This window comes from Pseudochaenichthys georgianus, chromosome 15 (genome assembly GCF_902827115.2).
Source record: "Pseudochaenichthys georgianus chromosome 15, fPseGeo1.2, whole genome shotgun sequence".
NCBI lineage: Eukaryota > Metazoa > Chordata > Actinopteri > Perciformes > Channichthyidae > Pseudochaenichthys > Pseudochaenichthys georgianus.
The window spans coordinates 36586353-36610327 of NC_047517.1; the positions used below are offsets into that span (position 1 = coordinate 36586353).

At 38.9% G+C, this 23975-nt stretch overlaps 2 protein-coding genes and 1 long non-coding RNA gene across 13 annotated transcripts in view; all 3 read left to right on the forward strand.

Moving 5' to 3' along the window:
- The window catches only part of LOC117459990 (LIM domain-binding protein 3-like), a 44970-nt gene extending 43104 nt beyond the window's left edge, over positions 1 to 1866 (forward strand). For all 10 annotated transcript variants that reach the window (XM_034101180.2, XM_034101179.2, XM_034101184.2 and 7 more), the window contains 2 exons: positions 263 to 378; positions 1231 to 1866. In XM_034101180.2, the coding sequence (XP_033957071.1) occupies positions 263 to 378; positions 1231 to 1320 (206 nt within the window). In that variant the 3' untranslated portion in view covers positions 1321 to 1866. The remainder of the gene's footprint in view (positions 1 to 262; positions 379 to 1230) is intronic.
- Positions 1867 to 4240: 2374 nt separating this feature from the next.
- LOC139435204 (uncharacterized) lies at positions 4241 to 6326 on the forward strand. The gene is made up of 2 exons (XR_011644482.1): positions 4241 to 4542; positions 4767 to 6326. It is a non-coding gene; the product is annotated as an uncharacterized lncRNA (long non-coding RNA).
- Positions 6327 to 10544: 4218 nt separating this feature from the next.
- Positions 10545 to 23975, forward strand: part of LOC117459744 (bone morphogenetic protein receptor type-1A-like) — a 52045-nt gene continuing 38614 nt past the window's right edge. For both annotated transcript variants that reach the window (XM_034100836.1, XM_034100837.1), the window contains exon 1: positions 10545 to 10766. The gene's annotated coding sequence lies outside the window, so the exon portion shown is untranslated. The remainder of the gene's footprint in view (positions 10767 to 23975) is intronic.

The following is a 23975-nucleotide window of genomic DNA, read 5'->3' on the forward strand; positions in this document are numbered from 1 at the left end:
AGTTTAATGTGTTGCAAAATATTCTTTATTTAAGTTTACACTAATTTAGTCACACCCAATATTCTTGGAAATTGACTGTAATATGACTGCAAACAGTAAAAATAGAGTCTTTATAAACTACAAAAACAAAGATACAAAGTGTAAAACAAATATTGTGGAGTAGTTCTAAAAAATATATATGAAATGTTTAAAAATGATGTGTTTTTTGTCAATTGTCAACATTTTATTCATATTTAATTGTCCCTCTGTGTCTCTTCTACAGATTATATATCTCTCTTCAGCACAAAGTGTCACGGCTGTGACTTCCCGGTCGAAGCCGGAGATAAATTCATCGAGGCTCTGGGTCACACCTGGCACGACACCTGCTTCGTGTGTGCGGTAAGAAGCCAACAACTCTTTCAAAATACTTTATGACGAGAACAAATAAAAAGTCCCCAGAGTTATAATACTGCATAATTATTGTTTGATCATCATTTTTACGTTAACTTTGTTTTCCTTTTAATTTTATGTTTTTATTGCACATTTCTATTGTAAATTATTGTGTTCAAATATTTGATCTATTTTGTTTAACTTTTGTTTAATTCTGAATCAGATTCTGATTAACGTTTTATTTTTATTTTAATTAAAGGTGGGGTAGGTAATTCACTTCAGAAACACTTGTTATATTCCATGGAATGTTCTTAACATCCGATAGCAATGAATATATTAAATGCTTTGACATTAAATACATTAAAAAATGTCATCTCTGGAAGCCGTAGCGCTGTAAAAAGCACGACCAATCATCTGAGCCGGCTAAAGTAACTGGATGGCCTACCTGCCTGTCAGCCTTCCATCTGGGCACAAACTTATCTCGTGCCCTAATTGGTCATGTGCACGTTCGTGTGTGTTGGAGGAGGGGTTGGACATTTTTTTCGGCTGCATACTTTCAAATTCTAGCGCACTCGAGCTGGTTTCTCCATTCTTACCTACCCTACCTTTTAATATATAAAATAATCACGTGAATACACATATTTTTAGCAAAGGTAAAGCAAGTGTATTTATAAAGAACATTTCAGCAACAACAAGGCAATTCAAAGTGCTTCACAAAAGTAGCAAAAACAGGTTTTATGTATCACTATTTAATTTACACAACATTGCTGTAATTCTAACTGTTGAATGTTGAGTTATTCTGCAATCACTCAAGCTATGTTTCTTTTTTATATTTCATATATTTGTTTGTGTTTCCTGCAGGTTTGCAACGTGAACCTGGAGGGCCAGCCTTTCTACTCAAAGAAAGACAAACCTCTGTGCAAGAAGCATGCTCACGCCATCAACGTGTAGACGACCAGCCGGAGGCGACCGGCCGCACGCTGACGACTTTACTAATGTGTGTGTAAACGCTCTTCATGCAAGATACACTTTGTTTTTGTGCATTTATTTTAAAACTACGCTGCCTGTGGATTCAAAACGGAAACAAAAAACAGGTCATGATGTCCAGCCCACGTTATTATGTACTGTCGTGATTTATTTACTGTTTTCTACCAGAAACTACTTGTGTGTTCAATGTGAGGAAGTTCTGATACGGAGTCTGGTGTGTGCCAAAAAAAATGATGATATATATTTGTATTAGTTAATGAATTGATGAATGTAATATATATATATACAGGTAACTAAGCTGATACAAGCATAGTTACTTAAAAAAGTATACAATATTACATTTAAAACTGAAAAGAATAATCATTATAATTTTGATATAAGGATTCAAATTCATTTACATGTTTGTTTTATCTGGAGTGGAGCAAAGTGTTTACGGCGCGCTATGCATGGGGCCGCCTTGAGGGGGTTTCCCGACATGTCGTTGCAGTAAATTAAAGGGTGTTTCATGTTGTCGTTGCTGTGGACCTTCTTAATCTACCTTATTTGGGGGCCCCCTTCTGGTCTGGGACCCCAAGCAGTTGCCTGCCTTGCCTGTTCGCAAGGAGCGCCCTTGATTCCACCCATAGACTGTATATGTAAATGAGCGTAGTGTCTGTGACGTCACCCATAGGTTTCTGCAGAGTTGCCGAGAAGCCCTCAGTAGGCGGAGTCGGTCACTAACGTCTCGACAGTGAAGTCAGAGTCGAACTCCCGCCTGCTCCAGCCTGATCCAAATAAGGGCAAAGAGGCGGAGCCGAGGCGGCATATGATAACTCCGATATTTAAATGAAGAATATTCCACCAGGCACCAACACAACAAACACGTCCGAGTACAAGTTGTGTTCCCCGGATCAGCCTCGCAGCCGAGCCCCTGTAGCCCCTGTAGCATCCTGGAGCTAACAGAGCTAACGGAGCTAGCAGAGGGACAGAAGCAGCAGTCACCGGTCCATGAAAGTGACCACGCCCTAATTTATGCAAAACATTTAAGACCTAATATAACTCAAAGGGGTGCGTTATTAAAAAATGCACTCCCCAATCCGTTGTCATGAAGGTGGAATCTAACTATATCCAGAATATTTTGTATTGCATCCAGGGGTAGAAACACGTTTATTTCTGCTGTACAGTTGGGCATTTTAACATGGGGGTCTATGGACGTTGCTCCTTTCTGCATCCATCCCCTATCGGCCACTAGATGAACTGCAGTTTGTGGCACTTCCTTATGGGCTTCCCGGCTCTGCCCCAGAGTTTGCCGCTTGATTTCACCTCATTGGTACTTTTCAAAAGCACCAAATGAATGAATCACACATTTAATTATTAACTTAAGTGATACAAAAAAAATAAAATGCATAATTTAAAATATATTTAGCGATTTCAAAAAAGTGTCATTATTTATAATTTTGTCTTGTTTTTATTTATGTTACATCGGAATTAAATTATAATTATAGCCTGTAAAAATGTATGATTATTTAATTTGCTCACTCTGGACTCTGTAGGTTTGAACTCCACATCAGAATATATTGGACTCTGTAATGTGCCTATTTTAAAATTTGAAGGCTTTTTTTCCTTCACCAAACTAAACTAACACAAGTATTTATGAATGTTTGGTTCAGCACCGGAATGTAAAAATAGAAACCACAGACTGTAGGGAAATCAAAATGTCCTTAAACACATGCAAAACAACTACAAAGAGAAAACAATGAGGTAAAGACACAAATCGGAAAAAAAATGAAAACGGCAACATAAATTCTTGCAAAACGAACACAGAAGATACAAAAAAACGCTGAACTGATGCAAAACGACCCCTGTTCTCTGTGTGTGTAACTCTAAAGTCACCTCTATGGGATGTTTCTAACCCTTCACGTACAGTAGGTGCCATTATGCAACAAAAAAACTGTTATTTTAATATTAAAGGTCCCCTATTATACTGTTTTTCATCAATATATTATAGGTCTCAGATATATACAGAGCCTGTCTCTGATTGGCTGAAACACCAAACAGATCATTGCAGCTTTACCCATAATCCCCTCTGTTTCAGCCCTGTTTCCAAAGTGCTGATTCTCTGTCTGTTACTTTACATGAAAATAAGGAGCCCTTCCCCAAGCCCCTCTGAGAGACATTTGGTTACAAAGAACACAATAGGCGCTTTCACACCGCAGTACTTTTCCCACAAAGGTTAATGAGAACTTAGTTAATGAGAACTCTTTAGTTCTCATGAACAGATACAGATCGCGTTATAATAAATCCCTGGGGGAGGATTAGGCAAATGAAGCCGCTGACGTCTCTTATTCTTGCCAACTACTTCACGGTGTATACTGCCACCCGGAGTTGGAGACTGGCCTCAGTAGAAGCTGCTGGGAGTCCCAGCAGCTTCTACTGAAGCCTTCCGAGTAAATCGCCAGAACGCCGACACCTCCTCATCTCCACCACTCCCATGTTTTCTTTTGTGTTGCCATAAGTTAGTCTCTCTGCGTTTCTGCGCTGGGCTAATGCTAATAATGCTAATGCGAGGATAATAAAATGGCGGCTTCACAAAACTTTTTGGGAGTTTTACGGGGCGTGGTTTGCAATCCGCCCAGCCAATCAGAAATAGGAACTTTTTTCTCCCACGAAAGTCACCTGCTCTTTTTGGTGTGAACGCAACATTTCGGAACTATATCGGAACTAAAGTGGGAAAAGTACTGCAGTGTGAACGCGCCTAATGGTGCTCTAGGAGGAGATTCAGGTGATAAGGGGGGGGGGGGGTACTTGGTTGCTGATTGGCTAATGGTTACACAAGACACACATTCGTTATGACATCAGAAAGTGGCCAAAATCTGATCAGCTCATTTTCACAACAGGTTTTTTATATAAATGGATCAGGACAAAAAGAGAGAGAATCTTTTTTCCTGAAACTTTCAGAATGTCTTTCCACAGAGGGGACACATGTTGATGTAGAAGAGACATGAAGAAGAGGGGACACATGTTGATGTAGAAGAGACATGGAGAAGAGGGGACACATGTTGATGTAGAAGAGACATGAAGAAGAGGCAACACATGTTGATGTAGAAGAGACATGAAGAAGAGGGGACACATGTTGATGTAGAAGAGACATGGAGAAGAGGGGACACATGTTGATGTAGAAGAGACATGGAGAAGAGGGGACACAATGTTGATGTAGAAGAGACATGGAGAAGAGGGGGCACATGTTGATGTAGAAGAGACCATGAAGAGAGGCAACACATGTTGATGTAGAAGAGACATGAAGAAGAGGGGACACATGTTGATGTAGAGGAGACATGAAGAAGAGGGGACACATGTTGATGTAGAAGAGACATGGAAGAGGGGACACATTGTTGAATGTTAGAAGAGACATGGAGAAGAGGGGACACAAGTTGATGTAGAAGAGACATGAAGAAGAGGGGACACATGTTGATGTAGAAGAGACATGGAGAAGAGGGGACACATGTTGATGTAGAAGAGACATGAAGTGGATGTTGCATGATAGGTCCCCTTTAACTAACAGTTCTCATGGTGTGATATTATATCACTGAGCGTTCAGTGCTGATCAGATGTATCTGTTTTTGTGGATGTTTGGCTCAAAGAGTTGATGGATTTATTTCTGTAATGATTGTGTTATTGTTTGTTTTCCTGTAAGAGCTTGAATGTTTATTACGACGGCGGTTTTCACTCCAAGCTTTGTTCACACTGGAGGCCTTTACAACTTTTATTTGTGTGTGATTACTTTGGTTGTTTTATTGCATCCTCAAAAGTCCACACAAATGAACTAAGAGATGCAATAAGGACCCAAATATGCAAAACGTTTTATATGTGATTATGTTCCCATTCAGCTCAACAAACTGCATAATAAGTCAAGCCAACTTTATCTCAAAACATTTGAAAACAACAAACATTAACCGAAGGGCTTTATAAAGATATTTGAATACATATTAATATATGGAGAAAGAAGACCTTACTAGTGTAGCAAACTAATCCTCAATTAAAGGTAGGGTAGGTAAGAATGGAGAAACCAGCTCGAGTGCGCTAGAATTTGAAAGTACGCAGCCGAAAAAAATCTGCCCCTTCCTTCAGACTTCCTCACAGAGCCCCTCCTCCAACACACACGAACGCGCACATGACCAATGAGGGCACGAGATAAGCCGGCTCAGATGATTGGTCGTGCTTTTAACAGCGCCACGGCTTCCACACATGACATTTTGTTTTGTAAATGTTATTGTCAAAGCATTTAATATATTCATTGCTATCGGGATGTTAAGAGCATTCCATGGAATATAACAAAAAGTGTTTCTGAAGTGAATTACCTACCCCGCCTTTAAGGGAATTTTCTCAAGGTAATGAAATCAATTAAATTCGACAGTGTAAACACACCCTGTGATTTTAAAGCTGGTGTTTTTTACAGCGTGAACGAAGCCTCGGAAACACTGAAAACGTGATTTAATGCAGGAGTTTTTAGTTTGAAGAAATCTGTATTTTTAAGATTGATTAATATTACTGTTACTACGGGGACAAGTAAAATGTTCAGCCTCCCTGTGCCTTTTGTGATTCAGTCTGTCTGGCCGGCACGCACACACACACACTCACACACACTTGTGCTGGTGTACAGTTTTTACTTTGAACATTTTATACAGTTTGAGTGCTTTTCAGAGGGTGAATGTGTGCACGCAGGACGTCTGTCAGCATGTGGAAAGAGGCGACGTCAGTTTGAGTTTGTGTCACTTTTTAAAATGTACACGGAGTGTTGAACTGGTTTTGGAGTCAATGAAGCTGTTAGTTTCGTGAACTATTATTCATATTATTATTAACATGTTAAAGGAAAGAAAGACGCTGAAGTGACCGCTCAAGCTGCTGTACTACATTTGTGTAACAGGTTTTGAATATTTGAGGATTATTTGTGTTGCAAGTTGAATAAAAGGAGCACTTCAACCACCTGCAAATATACGTTTATGTCGTCCATTTCTGATTTTACTTTGTTCTGCATCGTCTTTGAGTTAATTTGACAGGATTTGATTATGTATGGAGGACACACAAAGACTTAACCCTTGTGTTGTGTTCGAAAGCTGTTACCGTTCATGGTGTTCAATTTTGACCCATGATTTATCTCAGTCCAAAATCCAATATTGTTTTAACTACATCATAACTAACTTATTATGCATTCATAACCGTACAATCCCGTTGTAATTGTATTTTATGGCCCCAAAACACATTTCACCACATATGGCACACGTGCATGTGAACTTCAGGTTCAAGTGTACATGTTCTTTGAGAAAGGTTGAGTTCCCGTGGGGGGAAGGGGGCCAGAGGGAGGGGAGACCAGGTGCATGTTGCGAACAATTATTGTTACAGTGGAGGAAGAGGGGGGGGGGTGTCTAAAGTCAAAGATGAATCTTGATTGGGCCAAATTTGACCCTGAGTCACCCAAAACAATTCTGCTGGGTCTCCCCAGACCCGAACACCAAATTACACACTTTTTTTTAGAGACCTTCAAACTTGGCTAAAATTGTCAAAATCAGTTTTGTAGTGTTTATATCTGTTGTGGAGGATATCATGAAGCCTTGTTCCGATAAAAAACAAGAGCGTAGTTATTATATCATTTTAACTTGAAACGGGTCACGGGAGACGTTCGGGTCTAAATATAAAGAAATACATGTATAAATACATATGGTGAACATTTCTGTAAAAAATAAATATCTCCATAAAAGTTTGAAGTACAATTCCTCATGTTTTACTCAAAATATAATATGTGACCCAAAATGATTTTGGTCACTTTATGATGTCATAACGATTTGTTACCCAACCAAGGTAACACTTGCCAACCCTGCCGATTTTCGCGGGAGACTCCCGATTTCATTGTCCCCTCCCGGGGTCATATTTCTCCCGATTTCTGACACACACACGCGCGCGCACACACACACATACACACAAATGTAAAAAAAAATCACAACCCTCCTCTTCTCTGTTATAATCACGTCATATCATCCATCACTTTTAAACATTAACAGGAAGTTTCTCTTTAACTTCTTATTTCTGTAACTATGACACACACACACACACGTACACACACGCACGCGCGCACACACACACACACACACACACGTCATGACGTCATTTTGTGTTGCAAAATATTCTTTATTTAAGTTTACACTCATTTAGTCACACCCAATATTCTTGGAAACTGACGTACTGTAATATGACTGCAAAAACTAAAAATAGAGTTTTTATAAACTACAAAGATGCAAAGTGCAAAACAAATATTGTGGAGTAGTTTTAAAAAAAATATATGAAATGTTTAAAATTGATGTGTTTTTTGTCAATGGTAAATTGTGTAATTCCTACTGTTATCTTTAATATTTGTTATGCATGCTTCTTGATTAATATGAAGCTATCATTGGCTCTTAACTTGCTGAAACTGTAAATGTCTGATTCTGAAAACACGTAGTAGATTATGATCAACACCAGAGGGCTCCTGGCCTCTTTAACTCTGCGGTGACTGGAAGCAGAGAGGAGGAAAAACGGAAGAGCTCTCACTCTGTCTCTGTGTCAGTGGTGGTGGTCAATCAAATATTAATAAATATAATTCTTGATTGTGTAAGACTATTTATACGAAACAACACAACACGACTGTTTAAAGACTGAACAAAGACATTGTTAAAAGAGAGGAAAAGTAAAAAGCCACTGTTTATTAAATACCTCCAACCACATATTGAATCAATAGTTAACAATAAAGACTGCTAGATTCCCCATAAGGACCCACCGGGTGTCACATGAACTTTAAATGTTCTGGAAAGTTCCTCATACACCTTTAGTCCCCAAGTGACACACACTGAACAGTCTGGTGGGTCCTGGTCATGTGATTTTGTGTTCCCATGACAACATGTCCAAGATGTCCATGTGCCAGACATGTGACAGAACACATTTGAAAAGCTTTTTTTTTTGTTGCTAAAGGTACAATTCAAGCCACACCCTCCTGTTGTCTTCGGGTAAAATCTGACCGATTTACTACTTTCATCAATCATAACTTTTTTTGTTTTACATTCCATTGCATTAAGGCTTTGTGATATCCTTCAATTTTGGATGATTTAGTCAACTTTGTAACACCCAAAAGTGACCGTCATAAAGAAAAGGAATTAGTAACCATCCGGATCAGATAAAACACACACACACACACACACACACACACACACACACACACACACACACACACACACACACACACACACACACACACACACACACACACACACACACACATACTCTATGTGTGTCCCCCCTTATGTGCCCAATCCCCATGTGAATCACACCTGGCACACACACACACACACACACACACACACACACACACACACACACACACACACACACACACACACACACACACACACACACACACACACACACACACACACACGTATACTAGATGTGTCCCCCCCCCTTATGTGCCCAATCCCCATGTGAATCACACCTGGCACACACACACAGACACACACACACACACACACACACACACACACACACACACACACACACACACACACACACACACACACAGACACACACACACACACACACACACACGCACACACACACACACACACACACACACACACACACACACACACACACACACACACACACACACACACACACGCACACACAGGCCACAGAACAATTTGACACATGTCCCGCTCTTATGTGCCCATCCCCCCACATGGATCACACCTGGCACACGCAATACATGTTCAGTGTCTGTTCTTTGTATAGTTAAGGCAGTTCTTCATGTGTACCAGTATTCTGATACAATATGTACAGTTTGAAAGGGTGTTAAATGAAATGTGGCGATGATTAATGTTTTTTGTGTTAATGTAATAGCAGTTAAAACAGGACTGGTCAAATTTGACCGTGAACACCAAAGTAAGGGGGGGAAACGAAGACAACAGGAGGGTTAAGAATTAAAATGCTTACATAACATGTCCTTTCTTACATTTAACCTGTTGTGGAAACATTTCTTGATCAAATTGATATGAAACAAATGAGACAAACATCGCTGTGACACTGATCGGGACTTTAACCCTAAACGTTCACAGTAAACCCAAAGTGACATATATGCACAATTAGAAATATGATTATGATCTGCTCCGTTAATTTAGCTGAATCAATTATATTGAGTTAATATATTCTTTATTCTTCAATTCAAAGAATGTTCAAACTAATTTAAACCAAAAAATTATCCTCATTAATGAAGTTATATTAAAAGTCATTTTACCATTAAAGCCCATCAATGGGACATATATGTCACATTTCAGATGTTTGATACGAGGAGGGGTTACTTGTCAGAAATGTGTTCTAGGTGGTCTATTTAGTCTAAATTATGTTTCCCTTAATTTCCCCAAAAGTAGAAATGGGTCCGGGTTCTTATGGGTTAATATAGAGAAAACAATATGACTACATGGAGGTATAATTAACTATTTTCTTGGTTGTTTAAGAAAATTATAAACAATACAATATATAACGTGTTAAGCCTGTCATCGTATACAAGGTAGCATGCAATCACTCCTTACTTGCAAACGGAAGAAAAAGTCCTCCAAATATTGCCACTGAAAAATACAACGTTATTGTTTTTAATTGTAGTTACTCCTAATTTACCAGAAACAAATATATTTCCAGATTAAATATGTTACAAAAACATTATGAAATGCTATGCAAATGTCACAAATGTGCAATGATCAAACTGAAGTGTAAGAGGGGCAAAGTAAAACATTTTTTAGCAATGTTTGTATTGCACCATATACAGTCCACATTGACTAATTTATGGAATGGTGATTCCAATAACAAAATGACAGGCATAAATGATGATACAAATATAGTTATTTGCTGAATTTTATCATATAAAAAACAAAAAAGAGTGTGTAAGATAAAAAAAACACACAGCTTCAAAGTCTTGACGATTTAATCAGACGACAGCATGTTAAACTGATGCAAAAATCAACTAATTTACTGAGAACATCCATTAGAAAATGTCAACTTGTAACATACCTGAAAGGTGAAAAGGATGCGCATGCGTAGTCGGTCAACACCTACTGTAAAAGACCGGAAGTTTGGCAAAAAAATTTAAACCACGGAGTGATACCTCTCTTCCAGTAATGAGACGATCTTTGTCCGGCTGGTTTTCTCGGAGCTCCATCATCAAACAGACCGCAGAGCGACCGGAGCGGGCAGCAGAGCAGTACAACCGTGAACATTTACACTCAAAACCCTGGGAAATAATGCTTATATCTCCTCTTATTCTGATGGGGATTTGGACTTGAGCTACTACGATGAAATAGCGTCGAAAGGAGCGCCTTAATCACACGGGAAATTAAAGAAAAGGAGGAGAAAAGGTAAGGCAAAACTTCTCTTGCTGCAAAAAAAAAAAGGTCCCGATTTTTGGGCTCCGACTACCTCCTGAAGCAAACGCAAACTGTTGGTTGTAAGTGCTTCGTGTTTACGATTTTGTCGAGTTTAAAACAACTTAACTTGTATACATTACTTTATGGATATAATTAAAATTGTATGTGTCAATACTTTTAACAAACTAGTTTACATTAAAGTGGTCAAAAATAAGTTGCCGAAAACAAACGGCGAACAGATTTTTTAATGTAAGTGTGTTGGCGCCAGTGCATAGATGGAGCCTTTTGGCTGCATTCGTGGAAAGAAAAAGTTTTTCTCTCAAGATTTTAAAATCACTGTTAAAACCAACAATCAAATTAACATTATTTATTTTTGGGTCAAGTTTGCTTCAGTTAGTCTTTGGACAGAAGAGTGTTTACTGAGATGTTAGCAACATTAGCTAACTTTGCTGCATAGTTTACATAGCTCGCCTGTAATTATAGTAAAGCTTCAACGTGTGCTACCAAGTTAGCATACACTCAAAACATTTAACTTCTAACCAGTTTTATGAATATAAGTCACACTCTTTCCTACTTAAACATTGTTTTTCGACCTTACTTTTACGTTTTAGTCAACTTTATTTAAGCTATCTTGGCTACCTTTCGTTTCAAGGCTAGTTTGGTAACGTTTTGGAGTTTTTAGTTGTTGAGATGAAGGCATGTTTTGTTCAGTGGTAGAAAGTAACCAAGCACTAAAGGTGGGAGAAGTACTCAGATCTTCTAGAAGTAGAAGTACCAGAGTGCAGGAATACTCTTGTTACAAGTAAAAGTCCCCTTGTGCAGATTGGTCCATTTCAGAATAATATATGATATGTTTTATAATCATTAATCATTAGTAAAGGTGCAGCTAGTTTGAATGACTTTGTAGACTGCAGGGCAGCTTGTGAATTTACTCCAGGTGGAACTAAAGTCTGATTTAACACTTGATTATATTTACCATCATTCATCCACATCTGTAAACTAACTAAAGGTATTAAATACATGTAGTGGAGTAAAAGTACACCATTTACCTGTGAACTGTAGTGGAGTAAAAGTACCAAGTAACACAAATACTCAAGTAAAGTACAAGTATCTCAACATTTTGGAAGAAAAAGTACCTTAAATCTTCACTAGAGAAACTGATTTAACTAATTAATGATTTGAACTATCTTTTATTGTCATTCTTCAACACGGAGATATGCAGTTGTAGTCTAGTACAAGTATCTCAACATTTTGGAAGAAAAAGTACCTTAAATCTTCACTAGAGAAACTGATTTAACTAATTAATGATTTGAACTATCTTTTATTGTCATTCTTCAACACGGAGATATGCAGTTGTAGTCTATTTATGCTAAACCAGAAATAACTAAAACAATAGTAGTGCACTCCTGTTGTGCATTTATTCAATTTGCATCAGGAGGAATGTAAACAAAGCACAAAGGTGAACTCTCTGGACAGACATGATCTCATCTTCTCTTAATTTAGGCTTTTTGATTTTATATTGGGACCACAGATTGTTCCTTTTAATGTCATCTGTTTACTGCTTTTAACAGTCAATCTAAATCGGTCAAACTTTCTTATTTTGTAGTCTTTTTGAAGTCTTAATCTAGGGGCTGAACCTTAGTGTGATTTGAACAACTAGGAGACTACTTAACAAACCCTAACTTTCTCTGGTTTTACTTTTATATAAGTATCTTTTTTTTGGTATCAGATTTTGTTTCATTCTATAATCTGCATGACAACAGTTCTCCCATTAATTCAGGTATTTATTTTATGTAGCAAGTTCATTTCTTAACTAGGTATGTCATGATCAATCAGGCTTTTTCACTAAAATTATTGACCCCCCCCCCCCTCCAGTAAAAACTTGAATTCTGTGTAGTTTGAAAATGAATAGGAGTTCCAAGCATACTGAACACATTTGGCGTGATTGGACCAATAATTTTTACCAAACGCATGCTCAAAATGCCAGTGCTTTTATCTGACGTTTGGGATAAATGTAGTCAGTAGTTTTGTGAAATGAAACAGAAATGTTCCTTTTATTTAACAGAAAGCTTTTAAACTCGTGTCTTATTATTACTCTGATTGGGAACCCAAATAGTCGCCATATCAAAGGCTTTGTTTTTGTGGGTGGATATCTACTAGGGATGGGAATTTGAAAGCAAATGTATATTCGAATATTCAACTCCCAAAAAAACGGTTAACCGAAATGTACATATCCTATAAAAAACGTGTTCAAATAATTATAGAAACCAAGTCGAATTTGTCAAATGTATTGAACTGGTGATCCCAGTTTGAACAGTTGACAGCTATAGGCCTACAGCTTTCATGCTTAAAACATAACTTGGTTTTTGAATGAAAGAGGGATCACACACGAACAACATAACGGGTTAGGGTAACGTAACCCGTGACAACAGAGATCAACAACCTGTAACAGTGCCTATGCACAGAATGCAGCTCTTCAATACTCATTCTTGTTTAAGAATATGAGCATGTCTACTCAGGGGAGAGGCGGAGGCGATTCACAATCAGGCCAGATGTAGAGAAGACCCTCTCAGCTGGAATTTGGGCATAAGATGAGGTTTGAGTCTGCGTGATCTGCGTGTAGGGAGGGGCAGCAGGCGTATCATTGGCTAGAACCAGCTAAATCTGATGGATTTGGACATAAACGCGAGTGAAGTATAACCGGACGAGAGAGAGAGATCAGCACCTGCAGCTCTGCCCGCTGTGAGGGGCCGGTGAGCGGAGCAAAACACACCTTTAGACCGGACACAATTAGCTATGGCACTGTCGTATACATTGAATTACAATAAAGATATTCATAACTCATATTCGATTACTCGTTCCCATCCCTACCATCTGCACATCTCAAGTGTAAACAGGAAGCTGGTAGTAAACAAAGTCTAACTCTTGGACATTGCGACACTTTTTGATTTGGGGAAGATCTGAATTGCTCTGTGGACGATCAGTGAAGTCATTATTAGGGCTGACACTTATTACTTTACTCTCTATTTTAACAATTAGTTTTTCAATTGATTACAATCTCCCATTCGCATTACAGCTTTGTAAAATGGCCTTATTTCAAGAAAGATTTCATCCATATTTGTGTAAATATTGCAATATTTTAATGTTATTATAAATGCCACTGTTTTATTTTTTATGTGCATCAAAAACACCAAGAAAACATTCCGTGTATGTGTTAACTTACTTGGCAATAAACCTGTTTCTGATTCTGAAAGAGTTATAACTATTTACCTTCCAATATTTAAAGCCAATTATAGAAACAACCCAAAAGCTATATGGGGTGTAAGACTATATAAATACAGCTACCATTACTCTGTTAAAGTATTGAAACATTTAGATCAGAGGACACCTTGTGGAACTGATCCAACTGAAATGAAAGAACCTCGTATTCATTTGCTCTGTACATTTGACATCTTATTCCGTCTTAATTCATACTAAACTATATCCAAAAGAGGAGAAATTCATATTTGACACACAGTCGTGAACATGCTTTTGTATTCAGATACTTTCTTTGCCTGTAAACAAACAGAAACATTATTGTTGATGCTATATTTGATTGAAACTGACAGCTGATTATCAGTGTTGTGATGCCTCTCAGTCCCAGAACAAACACTTTATCTACTATCTTTGTGCAGGATAGAAGAGTAAGTTATTAGCTTGTTAGCTTTAGCTGCCTGCAGGTGGAAAGGTGGGAACAGGCTTTGCTCGCATCACTCTTTATTTTAGGCTACAATATGTAACTAAATGTATGTTAAGAGAACACGAGGCTTCAGTATTATTTAAAGTCTTTTCAGCACAAAATTCCCTCTTTCTTAGATAAAAAAGAGAAATTCACACTAATGACTTTTGATTTGCCTCAAATCTGCTTCATATTGACTTAAACATGCGTTCTTGTCACCTGTAATGTTAGTAGGAGATTTTCTTTAACGTCCAGCCAGAATAACCAGTTTTTAAATATTCATATAGACACCTGACTTTTTGTTTGAACTCAAAGCGTGTTGCTGTTTGCAGACAGTATTCACATTTCAGCATTTGTCTCTTTCAGAAAATACACACATATGACTATCGTCCGTTTGAAAATCAGTTTTAAATCACAATAATGTCAAATCTCTAAAATATATATATGTCTTTGTTATTTATCATAAACGGTACCACAGTTGTACTTTGCAGATCTCTCAATGCATTTAGACCTGATCAGAGGATATTGAACACTTCATGGATTAAATTATTTGAAGACATAAATAATCAACATTCATTATTTAAGTCACATCTCCTCGTTACAGCTGATTTTCTGCTTTTCATTGTGTAACGCAGATATGAAACTGTAGGTTGATTCTCTTTTATTTCATATCAAAGTGAATACCTTCGGGTTTTAAGAAATCAAAAGGTTCATGAATACACCATCTTTATTTTTGAAGAATTTAGATGTACATTTTTCACTATTTTCTGATATATTATAGACCAATTAATAATGGAAAGAATCGTTGGTTACATTCAAGGTCGTCCTGTTTTAGTACTATTCAGCGGTAGAATATTATTGATAACTTTTAGACAGACGGATAAATGGATAGACGGACGGACGGACAGATAGATAGACAGATGGATAAATAAATAGATGGACGGATAAATGGATAGATAGATTGACGGACAGACAGATAGATAGAAAAATAGACGGACGGATAAATAAATAGATGGACGGACAGACGGATAGATAGATAAGAACTTTATTGATCCCAATTTGGGAAATGTTTGCGTTGCAGCAGCATGAAAAACACATGGCAATGTACATAAGAGAAATTAAGACACACGAAATAAACAGTCCAAGATATTTCAGAAATAAAATGGCATTAAAAAGTTAAAGAATATATAAAATAAATATATACATGTGGAAAATATACAACTGGAAATACCAATTTCCAGTAACAAATATAATGCAGGATATTATCGTGCAAGAAAGGATTATTCAAAATTAAATAGATTACATCGTTTGAGCTTTATACCTTCAGACTCCTCCCCCTCCCTTTTTCGAGGGAAAGAGCATATTGGCGGAGGGGGGGAGGCATTGTTAGAAATGAAAATCTAACATTATCCATATGCCAGACAGCTGTACATTCCTCAGCCAAGCCCAGGATCTCTGTTCCCGAAATAACAGGTCGGACTTACTGACAGCCACAGCTCGGCCACAACAAGAGAGTAAGAAAGAAACACAAAATAAAAATCAGAACTGATTCGAGTTTTTGTCACCTCTTTTTACTATTTAGTTTTTGTTCGCGATCATAGTTGCATTGTTCCTGTTCAACACAGAAATGAACAGATTTAATGGATCAATTGTCTGCACTTTATTGTGTCAGAAAACCTTGACTGATTTAAGAGAAGCTGGGGTGCTGCACAATGGTTTCAACTAGGAGGGAAAATATAATGTGATTTAATTATCAGTAGATATGCAGATGTATCCTCTATTGATCAAATGCATTCATTAGTAAGAGTATAAATACATTGCAGGTCATGTATAAACAGTATGGGCAGCTCCCATAACATATATTACAGTATGTATCATTTTCAAACCACTCTCTGGACTATAGAGCATCAGAAATGTAAAGCCCAAGTTAAAGTCTAAATCATTTTTCATTTTGTTTACATTATAATGTGTCCAATAGCTGGATCTTGAACATGTGACTTAACGATGAATCTGGTAAACCGTTGATTATCATTTATTGCACAACATAAAAAATCATTAGAAATAAACGGTGCATACGGTCTATAAGCAAATACCTTCATTTTCTGGATCAGTGCTAAAAGATTAGTTTTGGATTTTCTGTTTGGCTCTCGGATATTGTGAGTTACACCAGCAACAAAAGAAACACCTTTTGATTGTTATTTATTTGTGAATTACACTACTTGTACGGCGCCTATACAGTTTGAATCATGGCTCCCTGTAGGGTGTGCAACAAAACATACCATAGCATTAGTATTTTGATCCATGACGTACTTAAATTACAAAGTCTTTGTTCCCTCGTCTTTAGGCACGGACAAAGGTTAAGAGACTTTATATTTTCTGTCCTTTACTCTTCATCTATCACTCTCGCTGCACACAGACGCCATGTTATCTGATTGCGTATCATGCAGTGATTAGTGTGGGGTGTCACTTAGTGTGTGTGTGTGTGGCCGCAAATCTATTTTAATACACTGACTCCAGCACTGTACTGGGACCAGTTAATGCTGCTGGAGTCGGGCTGTCGGTGGAAATAAATCAAAAATATCAGCCAGTAAAAAAAGAGTTCAGATACATTTATCGTAGGTTACATTTTGCTGCTGCATAGCGCCGCGTTATTATCTAATGACACACTTTGATCCAATGCATGGAAACTCAATCAAATCCCTTCCTTTTAAACTGTTACCTTGGAGAGTGTAACTTTAACATCAGAGCGTTCAGCCCATTGCATATTCCTTGTACCATGTGGCTTTGGCCTTGTAGTGTATAGCTTTTACTTTTGTGTCGCTTAAAGAGGCCCCATTATGCTATATTTGTCCTTCCATGTGATGTGTTCTATAGGTTTTAGTAGGGCTGCACGATATATGGTGTCGTGACGATAATCGCGATATGCGCATCAATTATTTTTTCTTTTTTTTTAGGACTTTAAATTAAGTAGGCAAATTAACTCAAACACGTCATGTTACAATTCTTTTGCTGCTTGCTACAAAAGGAAAACTCGCGCGGCTCTCTTGTCAGGGGTTCTTGAGTGAGTGACAGCAAACCACCAATCACAATCAAATCTCCAAAGCTAACGGACCCGGTGATTAAAGGTAAAAACACTGAATAAAGTAGTTTCATGTGTTTCTCCAGGGCAGTTCGGCGCTGCTAACCGAGCTAGCTCAGCTTGCTGCTCTGATAACTTAAGATCCAGACGTCCGTGACTAAAATCCTTCATCCGGTTAAATATAGTTTAAAAAAATACCAATTGTATGGCATTAAAGATCAAGAAAGGATGGTTTGCGGGGGAAAAAACGGTATTTTCTTCAACTCCTGTATGTTTTCATATCGCAGGAAGAGAAAAAAAACGTGCAAAAAAAATATTTTAGTGCATGTAAATGGTCTGCAAAGGCTAACATCCCTGTGTTCCCTCCAGAGGGGTTTCTCTCTCTCTCACACTCCCCTAATTTCCCCTTTAACTGTTCAACACGTTGTATTGTTTTTATCTACCAGCCCTTCTCAAGCTGCTACTAAAAGAAAACTGTAAACTTGATCATGAGCGCGTGCTCCACTAGCATCGCCGGCAGTAGGGCTGCTCGATTATGGCAAAAATCATAATCTCGATTATTTGGGTCAATAATTGATATCACGATTATTAAAAACGATTATCCATTCACTTTGAAAACATCAATGTATTGGAGAGAAAAATGTGAACATTATGTTTTTAACAGTTGATTACCCTGAACTTTAAGTATAATTCAACTGAAAAACCCCAACAAAACAACAAGAATTATAATAAATAAATTATAGTTTTATTTCGATTGCGTTGTTTTCGTAATCGTTGCAACCCACAATCGTAATTTGCGATTTAAAATACGATGAATTGAGCAGCCCTCGCCGGCAGTCCACTTTCCGTCACAGGAACACGCTTCCACCAGACTCCTTTGCCCCTCCAACAGAGGGATGTCCTTGTCCCTTTTCCTTTTCGTCGTTTCAAGCGATAAAAACTCGATCTTCTCTCGGATTTTTTTTTTTTTTTGAACGCCCTCGGCTCGAGTTCAGGGCGTTCCGAGCTGAATAATGGCGTCAAATGGCGGCAAGACGCCCCCCTGGCGGAAATGTTGGCGCAGAGTAAATAAACAACTGCAAAAAATCCAGACTTTGTTTCTAGATTTTGTTCCTTGCTCGTCTGTTTTCAGATTACATCCTTTTTTTACTAGACATAATTTACAAAAGCAACGGATCACATTTTGCTTCCTTAAAAAAGTCCGTTTGACAAACCCAAATATCTCTTTCCTTCTCTGGGTGTTTCTCGTCTCCAGAATTGACCCATTCTAGATCTGTTTCCATTTGTTTCTTATCTTCTCTTCTCCATTTTACTTTTCTCACTTTTCTCTCCCAGGATTGTTTCTGAGCTCTGGGATCCCTTTCCTTTCTACTCTTTTTCTACCTCCCCCATTTCTCTTTTTTCCTCCTCCCTCCTCCACCTCTCCCTCTCTCTTGGAGTGTGTTTCCAGTCTCGGAGGCCGGGGATCCGATTACTCCAGGAGTCTCGGAGGCTCTCTGGCGAGGTGGCAGTAGAGGAGGGAGGGAGGGATGGAGGATGTAGGGAGGGAGGAGGTAGAGAAGGAGATCAGGTTTCACATCTCCAGCTCTCCCCTCTGTCTGCCTCCCTCCTCCTCCCCCCGGCAGGCTGGAGACAGAGTGGCTGAGCCGGGGAGGAAAACATGCAATCCACCCTCTTCCTCCTCCTCCTCCTCCATACGTCCAGCCTCGTTGCTGCAGCAGATAAATAAAGGCAGTAAATGGGGAGCCGAGCACACAGAGGGACGATTCTTCACCTCCTTCACCTCCCCCCCCCCCCCTCCCCCCTCTACATCCCTGCAGAGATATTTTATATCCTGCAAGGTGTGCTTTCATTCTCCTGGATGTGTGGCAAAGGTGAAACTGCTTCAGGGAGACTTGAGTTTCTTAAGAAGCCAAGATCTTCTCGACTCAGAAATCAGAAAAATGTGCGCCTGGAACAGTGTTTCCGCCAGACCAGGGCTGAGAGGGCGTCCGCCCCGAGAGCGGCGTGTCAAGTGACGTGAAACTAGCACCCCCCTTCAAGGCTCGCCGGGAGTACACTTTCCGTCACAGGAACACGCTTTGCTGGCGGCGAAAATAATCCCACCAGACTCCTTTGCCCCTCCAACAGAGGGATGTCCTTGTCCTTTTTCATTTTCGTCATTTCAAGCGATAAAAACTCGATCTTCTCTCGAATTATTTATTGTTTGGGTCAAATGACGGCAAGACGCCCCCCTGGCGGAAACGCTGTTCTGAAAGGAATATCAGTAGTTGGACACTTGTAATCTGTGCTGAATGTTTTTTTTACCCGAGTCTCTTTTCTTGGAAACAGATATGGAAGAAATATTATTTAGGTTTGTGTTATAGACGAGAACTGGACCTTACGGTTGTTTTCATTTTAGACTAATCAGCAGATTATTTGGTGTTAAAAAGTTAAAAGATTAAACTGCATGAAAGTGGAAAAATAGTTGTATATATTATACATTGCAGACGGTAATATCGGATAATCATTTAACATAAAATAATTCGATTTTTGTGGAGTTTTCCCCCCCAGTGACATTATGTAAACAAGCTTTAATTTTAAGGGTTACAATTGGGTAATATTTGGAAGGCATGGTTAAAATATTTAACTCTGAAAGTGGATCGTTTTAAATATATTTCATGGCAGTTTTTTTAATGACATTGTCCTTCTCTGGTCCCACTCCAGTTGAAGGTTGCGGCCTCGAGTTGTCCTTTTACAGGTATTGATCTCCGCTTTAATAACGCCCATCCCATCCCGGTGAATAATTCAGATCCATCTCACCACAGAGGAAACATTCTCCTTGTTGTTATGGAGGACATTTCTGCCGCTTCTCTCTGCAAAAGCGTGATTATTTGTGTGGTCATGTGATGGCATGGTACAGGACGCCAGAGTGAAGTCTAAAAGCTTCACAAAAGCACAGCTAAAAAAAGCACATCTTTTATATTAAAACACAACAAAGCTTTTTTTTTTTACAGATAAGATAAGACGAACCTTTATTAATCCCAGAGGGGAAATTCAGTTGTACAAAGCAGCAACAGAGTAAGCGTGAAAAAACAGGACAGCAAAGATTCATACAGATTAATAAAATCAAAAATAAATAAAATCAAGTAGTAAAATAACTGTCAGCGTACATATTAGGTCATCCAAGTTATAAAGTACGGAATAAGTTAAAGTGAAAATGGACATCTGTACACATAGTGACATATCTATCTACCTTTTTGGTCTACTACTAATAATATGTTGGCATGGGTTGTGGAAACGGTGTATATTTGTGTCCAGTGATTTAATTGTATTTATTTTTCGTCATTAACCCCTTATTGTGCAGCCTGATGGCAACAGGCACAAAGGACTGTCCGAGGCGCTTGGTGCGTTGTCGTGGAGGGATGAGTCTGTGGCTGAACGTACTCCTCATCTTCACTAGCTCTGCGTGGGAGGGGTTCTCTAGGATACTGTCGAGCTTCCTCCTCGTGCTCCCCTCTGCCACCCCCTCCAGATTGTCCAGTTGTACTCCAAGAGCCAGCCTTCCTCACGAGCTTGTTCGGCCTGCCAGTGTCCCTAGTGTTTGTGTTTCCACCCCAGCACACCACGGCAAAGAAGAGCACACTGGCCACCACAGACTGGTAGAACATCTGCAGCAGCCTCGTGCACACGTTGAATGACCTGAGCCTCCTCAGGAAGACCAGCTTACTCTGTCTTTTCCTGAAGAGAGCATCGGTGTTATCTGTCCAGTCCAGTTTATTGTTTAAGTGCACACAGCAATACAGAAAGTGGCTTTATAGTTATACGACTGTAGTAAAAAGCTGTGTTTTAGCTGTCCTTGTGTCCAGTTTGTGTGAAACGTGGGATAGATGCCATTTGTTCTCTCATTACAGGAAACAATTTCAATTGTTCCTTCTTTTGTAGATGTAAATCTTGTACCAAATGTCCAACAAACATTCTCTCTCTTTTGTGACGGTACAGTAAGTTATTCTTTAGTTAGCAGCGTTTCCGCCAGGGGGGCGTCTTGCCGTCATTTGACGCAAGACGTCCCTTATTCAGCTCGGAGCGCCCTGAACCCGAAAGAAGAAAGATGTTTTTGGAGTCATGACGGACAGTTTTTAACAAACCAGATCAAAATCACAGCAGCAGAACAAGAGATATCAGTTGGCAGCATTTGCATTAGGTAAAATATTATGTCGCTGGTTCAAAGATTTAACTTGAATAAATACAATTAATGTAGACTAATATCATTGCTGTTTTAGTAATACAATTGTCTTAATCTCACCCAGTGGAAACGGTTCTCTAACTTTAAGAGACACTAAAGAAGAACCAGCTTGTACTCTGCGCGGTTGTGAGGCTTTCCTTCTTCATTCTTGAGGATTTGCTTTCCTTTTCTGGGTAATCCTGCAGCCCGATAGGTGCAGTGATCCCTCTGAAGTGACGTTGGCCTCTGACCCCTGACTCCTGACCCCCCTGTCAGCTCACCACTAACAGAGCCGTATTCCCCCCCCCCCCCCCTGCAGGATTAGACCGTCTGACCGAGTTTACAGCAATCTTCCTAAATCAAACGAGCAAATACTGTCGGCTGAATATGTCGAACATGTTCTCAATTCTTCCGAGTGTTGAGGCTCTAAATCAGTTAAACCACTTGTGTGTTATTACTTGGAGTTCAGGGAATTTGTCTTGGCGAGTAGGACTGCAACAAATGATAGTTTCCAAATGTAATAATCTGCCTTTTTAATTCGGTGATTCATTGTGTTGTGAAATGTTTTCAAATTATTAAAATATGACACCATAAATATCTTGTGTTGTACAACCACAAGCTCCAAATATACCTCACAATATAATGCAATACAAACGGCAGAACAAGTATATTAAACTCTCGGTGTTTGATTTTCAATATTGGGATTTGAGGATTAGTTTTCTGGTTTTGAACACGGGCAGAAAAATGCGTTCAAAACTCCAAAAAAAGTATTAAGTAACTACAAATCAAAGTGTTCGTAAATTCACAAAAAAGAACTAGTGTAATATTCAATAATAGCTTTTGTTTCAACTATTTCTGCTTGATTGAAATGATGAATAGTTGGCTAAGAGGAGCTTTAAAGTTGGTGTGTTCTTACAAGACAAAGTACATCGTCTTGATTGTGTTAATAACAACTACTAAAGGTATTTTGTATCTACGCGTAGTCACTCTTTGTTTACAGCCACCACACGCCTGTAAAAGCTGCAGGACGATGTTTTCCAGGCCAGACTGTTTTATATTCTTGTCCTGCATGCAGCCATATCCTTACTGAGTTTTCCCACTCTGTCTGGGCTGCTGTGAAAGCACCCCCTTCCTCCTCCTCCTCTTCCTCGTTTTCTCGTCTTTAATTTCAATTAGCTCTGGCTGCTGGTTGACTTTGAAGGCATTAGTCGCTGCTGCCTTCCTCTGTTGCTTTTGGGAAAGCCGGCAGCTTTAACTGCAGCGATCAGAAACAGAACGCTCTGCTTCCACTTCCTGCCCGCCATGCAACCCAACACACACACACACTCTCACACTCACACACACACACACACACACACACACACACACACACACTGCAGACTCTGAATGTCTTGCAGTGGGTGGGGAAATATATGTGGGCCTTGCAGCAAAATGATTGACGCGATGCAGAACATCTCTGGGTGTTTCCTGGCAACTAAAGGCTGCTGCTGTTGGACTCAAAACAGCAACACGGAGGCGGAAACTAACGGATGTTTTGGCGTTTAGACATAATGGTTAGACCCAGGGCTACGTGATTTATGGACTAAAAGATTATTGCAATGGCAATTCTCATAACTAGTGTCTATTCGGGCTGTGACTAGTGACTATGTCAAGTGTAGATTATTCTGCTGACTACTTTCTAGATGGATTATTTGGTATGAATACACTATAATATTCCAAACTTTACAATTCAAATGTAAAAAATAGGATAAGGATAGTATAAACATAAGAGAAGGGTGCAAAGTAGTTTTCTTTGGATTGTGTTAACATTTTACGGATGGTATATTTTAACTGGAATGTTTTTGGCTGATATCCTTGCTGCCAGATGTCTTTAGTTCTTTATAAAGTCTGTCAGGACCTCCCAAAATCCAAGGTAATGTCTGAAAAATATCTGTTATTATTCAACTAAAAGTCTAAAACCCTGCCAGTGAATACAGTAATGTTAATAACGTATATTAATCATGCTTTAATCAGAGTCCTGGCTGAATAGAGGTTTTCTATGTACGTTTGAAGACACACGAAACCTCACAAAGTCCACGGTCCTTGAATATCATGTTCAAAACCAAACTTTATTCAGTTATATTCTGAGTCGTGAGAAGTCAATGAAGTCTGCAGCGACAGCAGAAAAACATTTTTCCACTGTTTAGTAATTTGGTTCGA